At 44.9% G+C, this 15,186-nt stretch overlaps 1 protein-coding gene across 1 annotated transcript in view; it reads left to right on the forward strand.

Annotated features, from left to right (window-relative positions):
* Positions 1–491: 491 nt before the first annotated feature.
* Positions 492–15,186, forward strand: part of NMT2 (N-myristoyltransferase 2) — a 53,169-nt gene continuing 38,474 nt past the window's right edge. Inside the window, exon 1 of the mRNA XM_088478668.1 lies at positions 492–693. Within this exon, the coding sequence (XP_088334794.1) occupies positions 584–693 (110 nt within the window). The 5' untranslated portion in view covers positions 492–583. The remainder of the gene's footprint in view (positions 694–15,186) is intronic.

Here is a 15,186-nt window from a genome sequence, read left to right on the forward strand (position 1 = left end):
AGTGAAAGGTAAGCAGGAGGTATCTATGATACTAGTGTATGGGGACAGCGGGCCACATCGGAAGTGAAAGGTAAGCAGGCGGTATCTGTGATACTACTGTATGGGGACAGAGGGCCACATCACAAGAGAAAGGTAAGCAGGGGGTATCTGTGATCTCTCCTGCGTTACCTTTACTTAACTTCTACAAAAGCAGGTGAAATGCTTTTGTAGAAATGAAGTGATAATGAATAAACCCCCTAAGAGAGCTGCACATTGCAATGCAATGAGTAATTGTAGTCTTTTTTTTTTACCTGTTTAAAATAGCTGACAAACATTTAATTATAAATGCACTGTAAGTGTAATTGCCTGTGATTTAGCAGAGCCTCAGTAACAGAGAGCAGAGGTTTTTCAGAGCACCCAGCTCAGCTGCTTAGTGGGTACTGCCAGTGCCATGTGATAGCGCCCTCCCGTGGCGGTAAGGATCACTACTACCGTCCCGCTGATGAGGGAGACGAAGCGTCCTGGTCGCTAGGTGGCGCTGCGCGGGATCCGTCGCCTGCTTGTCCCCCCGCTGTGGCTCAGCCTCCTCTGTGTCTCTCTCGTGATGGCGGAGGACAGCGAGTCGGCGGCCAGCCAGCAGAGCCTGGACCTGGATGACCAGGACACCTGCGGCATAGACGGCGACAACGAGGACGAGGCTGAGCATGCTAAGGGGTGAGGCCGGGGTGGGAGCGGATCCTGGGAGAGAATGGTGCATGCATTGTGTCATGGTGCAGTGTCTGTGCTACATGCTGGCCACACACGTCACCCATAGGCAGCATAGGAGGGAACTGCTGCATGTATCACTCACCCTGGCATGTACCAGAGCTGGCACCCACCCCAGTGTCCGACAGTGGTGGCATTCACCTTGGCGTGCCCTGCTGCTGGTGCTCACCCCAATGTCCCACAGAGCTGGCACTCATCATGGCATGCCCCAATTCTGCCACCCACTCTGGTCATTCTCCACTGCTGACACTCATCCTTGTACAAGCACTTGCCCTTGTCATTACACGCCGCTGGCACTCGCCCTTGTCATTCCATGCCTCTGGCACTCGCCCTTGTCGTTTCCTGGTGCTGGCCCTGACCCCGGTGGCTCCCCTGAGCTGGCCCTGACCCCTGTGGCTCCCCTGAGCTGGCCCTGACCCCTGTGGCTCCCCTGAGCTGGCCCTGACCCCGGTGGCTCCCCTGAGCTGGCCCTGACCCCGGTGGCTCCCCTGAGCTGGCCCTGACCCCGGTGGCTCCCCTGAGCTGGCCCTGACCCCGGTGGCTCCCCTGAGCTGGCCCTGACCCCGGTGGCTGCCCACACCAGTCAACCTGATGCCTCCTACGCTGGGTATGGTATGCATCCTGATGCCTCGGGTTGGCAATCACTATTGCCTCCCCCTTCCCCTCCAGCATGTGTCCTCCTCCCTGTTGCACCCCCACTCCAGCATGGATGTACCCTCCCTGTCCAGCTAACCTGCTCTTTGCTCTCATTCCTGACTGTGGTGACACAATGAGGGGGTCACGGTTCTGCTGTTGCTGTCACCATTGTATTTCTTATGCCTGTAAAGAACCCCAATTATATATAAATGCATATGTATACAGATTGTAATGGTAGAGTGTGGGCACATGTCCTTGTTTATCTGTGAACATAAGTTTTGTTTATTGTAGACGACACCTGCTATGTGGAATATGAACTGTTAACTCAAAATTGTTTCTGCCTAATTATTATTTTTGTACTATACCCTTTACCACACACACCTTGATGAAAGAACATCTAGGCTTCCATACTCAGTGTGACGCCCCCACACACCCTCTCTGTACCGAGGTGTCATGTACTTATTGTACTCATGCTGTGGCTAATAGCATCGTTATAAAATGATCTGTTATTTTCCATCCAGAAACCATGTTTTCTACAGAATAGACATTAGGGAAAAGTTACTGGTTATGCTGAAACTAGAGTAGGCCAAATCTTTATATGCCAAAATAAAGTAACGCCTATTGTGCTCATCAACCCTGTATGTACCCGTCTGCTAACATAACCTCTACTTGAATGTTTAGATTGTCCTAATGACATAAATTGCAAAACTTGTCTTCCAAAGACAGCAAAACTGATTAAAGAGCGTATCCACCTTCATATTCACGTACTGTATACGTCCTGCAACTTTCACTGCATACATTGCTGTATTTTGTGTTCCTATTCTGCATCTTGGCTGTATTTTTGTGTCATCAGGCCGCGGATTTTGTTTTGCTCTAGAGATTCTGGATTCAATTGTATCTGAAGTGCAGTGGGAATACAAATCTGCCTGATGATATGAGGAATTGGCCGAAAAGTATAAAAATTATGTCAAAAGGGTAACGCAATGCATGTTGTCAAAGTTGCAGAAGGCCGCATACAGGCCAATACAGTAAACTTGTCCGAAAGAAGAAAAAAAAAATAATATATATATATATATATATATGCATCAGAATAGACTGGATATATTTATTACTATAGTGAGACATTATGCCTACGGATGCGTCTTGTCCATTGAACCTCTTTTGCTCCCTGCAGCCTGTCTCCTGCTCCTTTTCTCTCCGTATTGTGTATAAGGGGGGCTCACTGCAGTTGTCAGATGCGTCATTCGCAGTCGTGGTCACAGTGCTCGGCTGTGCTGTGTGGGCTGAAGCATGCATCCAGCATCTCTTTTCTGTCTGACAAGCGGCCTTGCACACTGCTTCCTCAGCAACAGCCAGCCCTGTGCCTGGGCTAAATGACAGCATTAGCCCTGGAGCCTGGCTAATGATTCTTTGTGTTCCACTGAGGTGGATATAGAACAGCTCCTCTTCTCTCCCTATAAATGCGTTGCAGCTTAGGAATGTAGCCCCTCTACCCAATGAAAGTTTGTAAGTATGCATAGCCGCAATTCATATGCAAGCAGCAAGTGGTACACACTCTATTTTCTCCTTCCTGACAATTTGTAGATAAGATATGAATACATGGGGATACTGGAGGGAAGCTGGAGTTGGTAATGGTTGGTATGTTGGCATACCTATTAACCCCTGCGCTCCATGTCTATAGCATGGGGATGATGCTGGATGATATTATATAGAGAGAAGCCCTGAATCATCTCCTGTCTAACGCTGGACAAGGGGTGACTCACCTGCCGTGTTAAGCTGCATATTTGTTCCATATTCTAGCCTGATGCCTACAGGGATGTCAGCCTCGCACACCGGTATTAGGTATTTGCGGTGCTTTGAGTTGATCAACCATCCATAAGGGCATCCCAGCTGCTTTTTATCATTCTAAGGGACCTAAAGACGCCAAATACGTAAAAAAATATATATATTTTAACAACTAAATTTCCCATTTTTAAAGAGCATTAGTGTAAAATAGTATTTATTGTTGTGTAAAATTGAGTCACTTTAGTGTACATGTGATTATATTTGTTGTTTTGTTATATCACTCTGCTGGTCTTTGTTGGATACTGTTTATTTTATATGGAGTTGTCTTTACATTAACAGCAACTACGGCAACCTGGCACTGCCTCCTTCACGTATACACTATTGAGGCACCATGCAATGAATTGAGTTGCAATGTCAGTTTTGGGGGGGTGGGTTTATGTGTTGCAGGGAGGGGAAGGGGTGCAAATGACCATGCGGTGTTAGTTAAGCCGATATTTTCATATTCTTATCTATGTGGTCGATTTTAGGAGCGTTGCAGTGAGCATATCAGCTGTACTTCCGATAGTCCCTAAACTTCGTATTTTATTACGGACCCTAATGGGAATGCAAACTAAAATGCGCAATTTAGGGTGCCCTTACTGGCGGCACATTGTGGGCATCTCCCACAATTCACCTCTATTCGAATTAAATCTTATGTGCCTTCGACGTTGATATTTGGGCTATGGAATTCAAACCCAGACTCCTATAAACTTACCAAAAAGAATAGACACCTAGGGGGGAATTCATTTGTTTTTATCGCCGCTTTAACTAATGGGCGCCCGACAGAGCAATTTAATTGTTGCTCCGATCAGGCGCGAGTGCACACACTTCTGCTCGCGGCCTCCTGAGGAGACAGGCAGAAATGTGCGAAAAGTCCGTGATTTGGGCACCTTAACCAGGACTTGACTGGTTTATGCGCTTTACACGGCTAAACCCGGTGCTTTTGGGCATGACGCACCATAATGGACATCCAAAACAATTCAATTGCGCTTTCAGACACACATTAAATATTGCTGTCCTAAAAACAGTTGAATCCCTGCCCCCCATAGAGTTAAATAATTATTGAGGCAAATGCAGGGTTCTAAATTCGCCACTTGTACAGGAATTGAGTTACTGGTGAGCAGCCAGTCATGGATTAACTTGTGACGTCCTTGGGGTGGTTCTGTAATGTCTGGTCTGCAGCTTGATGAATCTGTTGTGGTGTAAAGTGCGATCTCCAGTGAGCTTCATACAGAGCCCCTGCAAAATGAACCATTGATGTATATAGGGTGGATTTTGCTAGGTGTTTCTTTTGTGTAAGTGTAAACCTTTTTGAATTATAGGAAGACTTGAGCTGAGCCATGATCATATTTTGTTTGACAGCTGTGAGGAGAGCCACCCATGTGCTGAACGGGAGATGACGGGGCATTGATATTGGCTGGGCTGGATGTGTGTGGTGAATGCAGCATCTGATTGGACAGAAACTGTTGCCCCATTCATCCCCCCCCCCCCATGATAGTGTGAGCCCTCTCCTCTATCAGCTGCCAAATGGGGTGCTGTACCAGCTTGATTTTGGTAATGGTGAGCATTGGGTTTGAGCAGAGGTGGTTATGGTGGAACTCCACCTGCCACAAGGCTTTATTAAAGAGGGGTCTTTTTAAACCAGTCTAAGTAATATGTTAAATAATAAATTTCGGCGGCGGTGGGGGATGCCGTCCAAACCGCGTGAGAGCCAGATATCCAATAAGAGGACGTTTTTTTTCTGACCCGAACATAACGCAGTACAACCGAAATCTCTAATATATATTTATTTTTTAATGAGATGAGTCGGGGTATTCCCGAAAGGATATAATACTTTGATGGCAGGAAGATGTATTATCTGACGACAAGTCGAAAAGTCTCTCGTGTAGAAAATAACAGGACTCGTCAAGATAACACTCACTATTTTCTCTGTCAGATTTTGCTATTCTGAAAGCCAGCTACTTGTTATTGTTTTTTTTTTCTATAATAGACTCTACACCGTCTGCGGTGCGTATTACTCCGTCAGTACCATTTCCAGCAAGAGAAGAACATTACACTTTTTTGGGGCTTTTTTTTTTTTTCTAATAAGACAAAAATATGAAGCACTTATTTCACCACTGGAACCAGAAACTATTCAGGGAGACATGAAATGCGGCACATTTAGTCGTAGATCCCAACTAATGATAGCGGATATGTGCAATTTAATCTTTCTGGTGGAAAAATAAGCGAATCTTAAATTTGTTTCTAAAGCTATTGGCACATGAGCCGATCCCACCACTCCTCATGCCGGGCAAGGACCCGAGTCCATATTGTCCATACATGTAGTAACCAGCTTGGACGAGATGGCAGCAGCTAGATGTATCGCAATGTGCCTGAACCCCGCTAATGTAGTTTGAAGATCGGCAGCCCCATCTTCTAATCACATTTACCAGTGTGACCAAGTTCGTCTGCACAATCACAGCATGTGTGGTCAGCACAATGTATCTAGTCTTCATTCTAGCACCCTGCACCTGTTAAAACCTGTGCAGTTCATCTACCCTGCCTGGGGTGTCACTCTGCTTTGGTGCTTCTAGCACACTCAGAGAATTGTGCTAGAAGCACCAGAGCAGAAAGTCACACCCCAGGTGGATGGAGGAACTGAGTGGATTTTAACAGGTGCAGGGTGCTAGAATGAACACTACTATCCTCTTGTGAGATGTATACTTTAGCGGACTAATAAGTTCAGAGTGAAAATAGTTCTTACATCCTCTCCCTAACCTACTCGGTACCATAGAACATGACAGGAAGTCACAGCTACTGTTAGGGCTTATTCACGTTGTCTTTCTTTATAACGTGATTTACAAGCGGTTGAGTTGGGAAGCGCTGACCACATCTGCAGCGGTAACTCATTAAGTCCTATAGTCACTCTGCCCCCTCCTATTCCCGTCACGCTGCATGTAGAGTAACAGATGAGACTATACTGACCTGGCAATAAAACGCAGTTGAAAGCGACTGTACAGACGAGCCCTTGTTGGACGCAAGTAAGCCACATGCCAAATACAGCAAGGTAGGGATCTGTTGATCCTTATGCTGCGCTCACAGTGCCGTCTACATGGATGCATGCATTTTCCTTGCAGTCACCTCTGTCTCGTGTGTTTCCTTTTTCCTTTAATCAATGGCAGTGGTTCCCAAACTGTGTGCCGTGGCACCCTGGGGTGCCTTGGGACACTTGCAGGGGTGCCTCAGGTTGGTGGACCAGCACTAAATCAAATTATTTATGGTCAATGTAATGTAAATATGTGGACAAACAGCAGCGCAAACCTGTCCAAGACCACATAACTGAGCCTAAGGATGACAGGTCAGCACAATGTACTTCACTGTACTACATTTATTTCTGAATTTCTCAATAACAAACTTTTGGATTAGTGGTGTCGTGAAAACAATGTTGATACTCTAGGGCGCCGTGATTCAAAAAAGTTTGGGAACCACTGATCTATGGGAAAGACTATGATGTCTGGAATACCGCTGGTCTATTATTGCATCATGTACGCCCCAAGGTCTAGTTTATGTGCAAACTACGCCGTGGGGACTTTTTCCAGATACCACCCAGATCTCTATGCGCTCTCTCTCTCTCACCCATATTCAACCATTTTTAATAGTGTAATAACACATTGGGCCTGGTACAGAGTGGGTCACGGAGCTGCTTTGTGTGTGAAATTGCTTTGCTCATGCCCAGAAAGTAGGGGCAGACTTGCATGATTCTGCCACCTGTGCCTGGCAAAGCAGGCGAAAGGGAGGGGACTTGTACCTATTGTAGACCCCATATACGGTGAGGGTGTATTTTGTACCTGCAGGATCATGTCATTTGTACCTTGTACAGGGCAGGTGCAAATAAACAATTAGGGGGGAATTCAATTGTTAGCCCTGGGCGTCTAACTAATTTGTGTCTATCTGAGCATTTCAAGTGATGCTCAGACACCCATTATCCGCACCAGTCACATTTTATTCTCGCCGTCTCCGGAGACGGCGAGAAACAAATGTGTGAAAAAGCCCTTAGATTAAGCGCCAGCCCAACCAGGACTTTAGACGCCCAAAGCAGGATTTTAAACGGGGTTAGCTGCTTTACACGGGTAAGCCCCGACCTTTTGGTGGTCTACTATATTAATGGGTGTCTGATCAGAGCAACAATTGAATTGCTGTGATAGATGCCAGTTAGTTAGGCGCCCAGCGCTAACCACTGACTTCAACCCTTAGACTGATGGCAGCATATATGCGCCTGGTTTACAACAATAATATTTGCCTAATTTGCCAGCAACCCTGCATCAGCCCCTTTATTACTGCATTTGTTTTTTTAAACGCCTAAGAGCAAACGTTTTATTCTTTAGTCCATGAACAATTGTTGCCGTCTTATTATAGAAAGAGTTACAAAAGTTAACAAAATGGATACTTCCTGTTCGGTCATCCTGCAAGTGTGATTGGACGCAGGGTGCGTGGTGCTCTAGTAAACCTGTACTAGTCGCCTGCACACGTTGGAGGCAGTCATTTTGTGGGCAGAGTTAATAACCGGCACCTTTTTAGCTGTTCCAGCAATGAGGTGAGCGAGGTACTTTGTGCATCATGCCTCAGTCATGTGACTTGTTCCTGTAGCACTGCGTTACCCTAATAATTGGTTGCAGCCACATCATGACTGTCTACACTGTGTACCTTAGCTTCCTGTGACAATGGCTTATTCCTCAGCAGCAAATGCTCGAAATTCCCAAACTGAAGTTATTATACTAATATATAAGTCCTCTTTAAAGGTTCCTTAATTTTTGTGATGGAGAAAAAAAACAGACTTTTTAATTTAAAAACCTGTACACAGAATAGGTTAGTGTAATTTGCCAAGTGGTGTCTAAGTGGTGTATTTTATGGCAGAAAATAAACGCAATCTGAAGAGGCCTCTGCCAGCAGCTGTGTAGGGGTCAGAAAGTATCGTCATGTAATACACAGGCACTTTGGGGGCTGGATCGCACCTATGGGCTATGAAAACTAAAATGTGGTTTAGGTATGCTTTTGGGTCCTTTGCCATGCACTTGTTGCTAAGAATACAAATGATTGCACTGGCATTGTATGTTAACTCATGGGAAATGGGACGTACCACATTGTGAAACTTTATACTTCGCATTAAAAGTTTTGGTTTGTGCGGCACCTTTTGGTTCTTAATTCCCTATTTTAAATGCACTTATGCGTTTATTAACTTACAAAGCACTCATAAATGGATAGGTGTGAGCAGGCCCTGCAATTGTACATTAGCGTAGATCTGCTATGAAGCAGAGAGTTGGCTAGCCTACACTTAAGGTGCGTATCCACTTGCCGATTGAGGAACGTTTGAACGATTACGACATCGTAATCGTTCAGTTGTTCCTCATCCTGTAGCTGCCCACACTGAACGATATGTCGCTCATGGCAGGCACGCTCGCTCATCCCCGAACATGCCCAATCTGTCGTTATCAGCAGATTGACCGGCATGTTCAGGCGATGATTGATGTCGGAAACGACCAGTGGGAGCGCGCATCACTGGCTGGTTTTAGACATTTTCATGCCCGGTTAATGAGCGATTGAATGATTACGGTGTCGTAATCATTCACTCGCTCTGTTTAATCGTCAAGTGGATACGTGCCTTTACCCCAGATGCTTGTATTATTTATTTATTACCAGTTATTTATATAGCGCACGCACCTTGCGCAGCTCTTTACAGAGAATATTTGGCCATTCACATCAGTCCCTACCCCAGAGAAGCTTACAATCTATATTCCTTACCGCAGGTGTACACGCTTGTAACTTGGGTTAAATTTTGTTGGGAGCCAAATAACCTACTAGAATATATATATATATATATATATATATATATATATATATATATATATATATAAAAATTAATTAGAGATAGATAGATATATTTATTTTGGAGTGTTGGAGGAAACCCACACAAGTGGAGAGTATAATACAATATGTGCACACTTAGGGCAGCAGTGGGAATCGAACTCCCGACCTCAGTGCGCTGTTTTATAGTGTGAAATCCCCCTCTCCTTTTGTTATTTTGCTAACACTTACAGTATGATGGTCACCTGTCTTCCCCCAAATTCAAAACCCTCTCTCCTTTGTAGAATCTAACTGTCTTACACCTCAGTATGAAGTCGTGTGTGGGTACTTTTCCGTCTTTATCCAGCATTTAGCTAGGTGCGTCTGATCCGCACTGCTTCTCCCATTAGACGGAGCCATATTTTGTGCCTCTGCGGCCACTGACATCTTGTCTTGCTAAGCTAAGCGCTAACCTACCTAAATAGTCATAATTGTCAATAAACAAATGCAAATTTCTAGATGTGGGGCAGTGATCTTTAATTTCAAATATATGGCTGTCTTCAACACAAACTCCTGCCAAACGTGATGATCTAACAGGAAGAAGATATTGGGAGAGGGTACAGAGAAAAACAAGTTCACACACAGAGTCAGATAGGATCCCTCCTATCTTCTGATCTGTTCTGTTGGAGGACTTGTGCCTTCCACGCACTCTGTGGCTTCCTGCCTAACTACATCCTTCTCGTCATATGATGACACTGCCCCTGTTACATACAGTCCTGTCCTCACTAACACATCGCTCATCTCCTGATATACTCTGTGCTGCTGGGGGACCCTGCTCCTTCCACTGCATAACTCTCACTCTGTGGCTTCCTGCTGCTTCTATTCCCCGGCCTCACGTCATGTCACTTCCCCTGGTCCTTGCAGTCCTGTCCTCACTCATACATCACTCATCTCCTGATATACTCTGTGCTGCTGGGGGACCCTGCTCCTTCCACTGCATAACTCTCACTCTGTGGCTTCCTGCTGCTTCTATTCCCCTGCCTCACATCATGTCACTGCCCCTGCTGCCTCCATTCACCTGCCCATATCATGACAGTAACCTGTATCACAATCACATGACTGGTCACTGCCTCCTACTCATGATAGCGGGGGTTGGCTTTATTTTTCTTCCGGGGGTTAGGGTTAAGCACCCCTACGGGGGGGGGGGGGGGGTTGGCAAGAAGGGGGGAGACTTGGGTTTAGAAGGGAGGGTTGGGGGATAATTACTCGGGATGTTGCTGTCGGTATTTTGGCAGGAGGCATCCTGACAGCCGGCTTTATATTCCCTCTGGTTAGCAGTACCAACTTTTGAATCAGGGAAAAGCACTTTGTGTAACGTTGTGGTAGAGTCGTTTTATATGGGGAATAGGCTTTACATAGGCTTTCATTAACTGGTATAGTGGCTGCATGAAAGCACTAACCAGCGCAGGCATAGAAGAGAAGATATCCAGCAGACAATAGTAGTAATAATAAAAATTACCATTATTACTATTACTAACATTTTATGTAAAAATAAATAAAACTTCTTTTTTAGTGAAGAAAAAATATGTAAGTACAAAAATGAACCAAAAGTGCTTGAATGTTATACCAGCTCAGAGCTGGCTGTGTCTCCCCCGTGTGGGATGTGTATTGTGTCCCGCGGTTATGAGAGCATTTCCAGGTGACTTTTACTGAAATGTACAAAGTGCCACATGTAATAAAGACTCTCCCGATTGCTCATTTCAACAATGAAAGTGGCTAAATCCGAGCAGCATTTTATAGAAACTACAAAAAGTGATTTAATGAAAAGTGAAGCTCACATTTGTTAGAAGATTGATCCTAGATGTAACATTTAATCAGTGACTGCTTCAGACATTTTCTACCTTTTTTGCAAACCTTCGTAGGCTCTGGGCGCAGACAGGATCACTAGCGCACAGCTATGGGGACCTGCGGTGCACTGAGTGTATAATATCATATATAGTATGTGCAGTATAAGAATAAGAGGCAGATGTACTAAGCTCTGGAGAGTGATAAACTACCATCCACTCAGCTCCTGTCATTTTTCGAACACAGCCTGTAAGATGACAGTTAGGAGCTGAGTGGCTGGTTGTTTATCACTTTCCAGAGCTTAGTACATATAATCTTTAAAGGTCTATCTAATTTTCCATAAACTAGGTCATATGTACTGAGCATCCTTTAACATGCATTGTGAATTATTCTGAAAACACACATGGCCATATATTAGTTGAGAATATTTTGATCAGATTACTATTATGTAACTTTTATTGCTTAGTAGCATCAAAATATATACGAATATAAGAATAAAGTCGAAACATGGCGTTTCATAAACCGTTTTTAGCTCCTTCTGCTGAAAATGTGAAATGCGTGTGTGCAATGCTAGCATGAGTGGAATCTTCTGTGTCAGGATATTGTCGCACAAACAGATACTGCTACTCTACAATGTAATACGTTACCCCCAGGAAATCCAAGGGCCACAAGTAAGATTTGTATTATCTGCATTGTTGCCGATAGGTGCTGTAGGTGATTTAAAAGGTAGCAAGGGAGATCCAAGCAGAAATCCGACTAAACTAGGGCCGCGATGCTGGTTTCCGGCTTAGTGCATGCGTTGGCTGGCACTTAAGGCAGAGCACGCCGGTTACCGCGAATAAACACCCGGCTTAAAGCGTGGTAGCTGGCACCTCCCGACTAAGTGCAGGGCACATCGTGGGCTATTGATTAGCTCCGGGAACTCCTTCCCGGAGTTATTCACCATCGCACTGTATAGAATCGTCCCCCATTGTTTCATGTTGCGGCTTCAATCAAAAGCTCGAAGCTTGCACATTCTATTATTTTTATTTATTTTGATAGAGGAATATGGTAAATAGCAAGTCAAAGCAAAGTGTAGTTCTATGGCAAGTAATGGTGACCTTGTCATGGTGAACTCAAAGCTGTAAGCCCATGAAAAAATAGCATAAACCACTAGGACAGACTTCAAGAATCTTGGTAATTACTATTTTATCTTGGTGTGTTTATTCTGACTGCTAATAATGATTCAGAATTCTGCTCAGTGTCATGTGACTAGCTTGGCAACCACAGTTACATGATACATGAGCAGAGATGCTTTTTTTTACACGCTCCGAGCATGGTCTGCTCTGTGTGCAGTAAATCCCTCCCCCCCCCCCCCCCCCCCCCCTCTGTCTTTATAGAGGAGGGAAAGACTGATATCCATACTGGGTACTCCTCCAGACGGGTTTTGAAAAGGAGATTGATTTTTAGGAGAACATCTGGGAAAAATGACTACCCAACGCATCCTTTCAAGGTACATGTCTCCAGCTTTAATAGGAGAATTAACAAAAACATTTGTGGAATTGCAGCTTTGAGTAGGACCCTACAGTTAGCGTGGCGTCTGATGTCATGTAGTGCATTTTATATTAGTATATATTCTGTTATGTACCTTAGTGCATTACTTGCCATAATGTTGCTTGAGTGAATTTTATATTGAGGCATGCTTTGTAGTTTCTGATTTACTTCTGCATTAACATAGTAAATAAAAACTTTTTTAGATTTAAGAGTGGTTTAGGCCTGTGTATGATATAAGTGAAGTTTGGATGTCCTCACCCTTGAGTCCACATCTTGTGACTGCAGTTGTTATGATGCAGGGTTAACACGGGGTGTGGAGGGCTGGGGCCTGTTTTTGGGCAGAGCTAATGGTTTACAGCCTCTCTTACATTACTAATAGATTATTTTAACTCTAGTTTCTCAGCGGAGCCTCTAGTTTTACTAATGTTGTAGGACACTACAACAGAGGCAATTATAGCCGGCTTGTATGGTGTCTCTGGCCCAGGAAATACTCCTTAGGCTGGCCAGCAGAGGGGTAAGTACACCTCTCTCTATGAAGTAGCACTGCTGTCTCCTACAATTCTCGTCATTTGAAGAATTCACAGATCTGAGGCATGGGGTTCTGCTACAGTAATATCAATATATTTAATGATATTTGCAGAACTGTGTTTGGTCTTTGTGGGTAATGCAGAGATTTAAAAACCTAATTCAGTGGACACATTTTGTAATAACCTCGCCCCAGTATTTCTTGCACTGGACTTTGGATCAGTCTAAACTGTACGTTGCCCAAGTTAGGCACCGCTACAGGTCTGCACAATGTGAAAAAGCACACACTTTTCATATATTGCCACTAAGGGCGGAATTCAATTGTTTTCGCGGCCCGCATCTCCCGTCTAAAGTGACAGGAGATCGCAGGCCACTATGCAATTGTTCCAGATTTTCATGCTGATCGCGCCCAAAGTGGTCGGGTTTAGCCGCGTAAAGCAGCTAAACCCGACCAAAGTGCTGGGCGCGATCGCGAAAAGTGATGTTTGGGCGCCCAAACATGTCACTTTTCGCACATTTTAGCTCTCACCTCCCCCAAGGGCTGCGAGCTGAAATGTAGCGCTGGCAGCTGATCGTGCCCGACAGGAGCAAGAATTTAATAGCTCCGTCGGGCGCGATGGGGGCAGGAATCAATTGAATTCCGCCCATAGATTTAATAGAGATTGCGGAGATCCAGTCCAATATACTAATATAATAATAAAAGTCTGGGTGTGATGAGACAGACGTTAGCCGGAGGACTACACTGGGAAGAGTAAGTATATCCAGCGGAGAGGTACAGAGCAGGGGGCAGTGTGCGGACTGAGGTGAACAGTCACATGCCGGGTCCCTTTACTAGTAACAAAAAGACAATAAATAGATTTTTTTTAATATATAAATTTGTTTGGACATTGAGCTTTAATAATGTATGCGCCGTTTGTAGCATGGTCTGTACAGCAGAGAAAGGAGGAATCATGCGCAGGCGATGCCTTCGGATGCCTCGGACAGCTGCTTTCTGTCGGGACAGAGCTCCGAGGACGAGACGGACTGGGTGTTTGAGAATGTGAGCAGACGGTTCTGACACACGCCCACATAGCCGCCTTCCCTGCCTTTGAAAATAAATACAACGTGTTAAAAATCGGTGCGTATGATAAATGGTGCTCCAAGCAGATGACAGTTGGGAGCTGATTGGCTGGAGCACTAGTATCATACGCAGTGAGTGATAAAACTCGTTGACAAATGAGGCCCGAGGGGCGGGGCTGCTGAGTGCTGACTGACAGCACAGGCGACAGCTCTCAGCATTGTCTGCTCTGCTGAGGCTGCGCACTGGCTCTGCTGCCGTATCCCATGACTGTCAGCGCTCACAACGCAGCGCGGCAGCACTTGTAGCAACTAGTGAGTGCTGTGGGATGGGCACAATAAAAAAAAATAAAAATACACCATCGGCCCCACAGTGAGCACATCCTTAACGGGATGTTTCCATAGAAACCCGTCACCTGCAAAGCATGCTGGGATTACTTCTGGGTGCCAGGAAGGTGCTTATCAGCAGCAAAAAGACGACGAAGGAGAATAAGGTAAACGAGTGCTATTTTACTCATAGCGCTCGTTGATAAATACACTCACCAGCCACCTGCCATGAGGGGGCGAAGTGCTGATAGCGCTGCTTAAAAACAGCGCTATCGGCAATAATGAATACAGAAAACTGTTAATTATCACTGAAAACGAGTTTTAACGACTAAAACTTGTTAATAAATGGGGGCCTAGGTCTGGAGAGCGAGAAAGTACCAAACAATGAGCTCCTAACTGTCATTTTGCAGGCTATGTTTGAAAAATTACATTTAGGTGCTGATTGGGTGGTACTTTTATCTCTCCATGCTTTGAAACATCTCCCCCATAGTGTAGTATGTCCACAATATATAAGTATAAAGAGACAAGGTCCCGGTGTTTATGCAGCAAAATATGGCGGTGTCCAGACGTCGCTAAAACCTCTTCCAGAACCGAAGGTGGGGGGACCCCATCACCATCGGGACTCCTCATACGATGATACGCTTACAAGAAGTGGGATGACGTCAGGCATATAATAATAAACTTAAATGTGGATTTTCTTCTTCTGATTTGTCCATAGGAGGGATTCCCGCCTGCTGTCAGGTAGAAATGGCATTCCCCAAAAGAAAGAAAAATAATCTCATAGGGCCGTATTCAATTTGGCTGCGAAAAGTCGGAATCAACGTCATTTTTGCATGTTTCAATTATCCCCGTATTCAATTACAAAGACTTTTCGCC

This window comes from Taudactylus pleione, unplaced genomic scaffold, assembly GCF_031769625.1.
Source record: "Taudactylus pleione unplaced genomic scaffold, aTauple2 ptg000216l, whole genome shotgun sequence".
Lineage (NCBI taxonomy): Eukaryota > Metazoa > Chordata > Amphibia > Anura > Myobatrachidae > Taudactylus > Taudactylus pleione.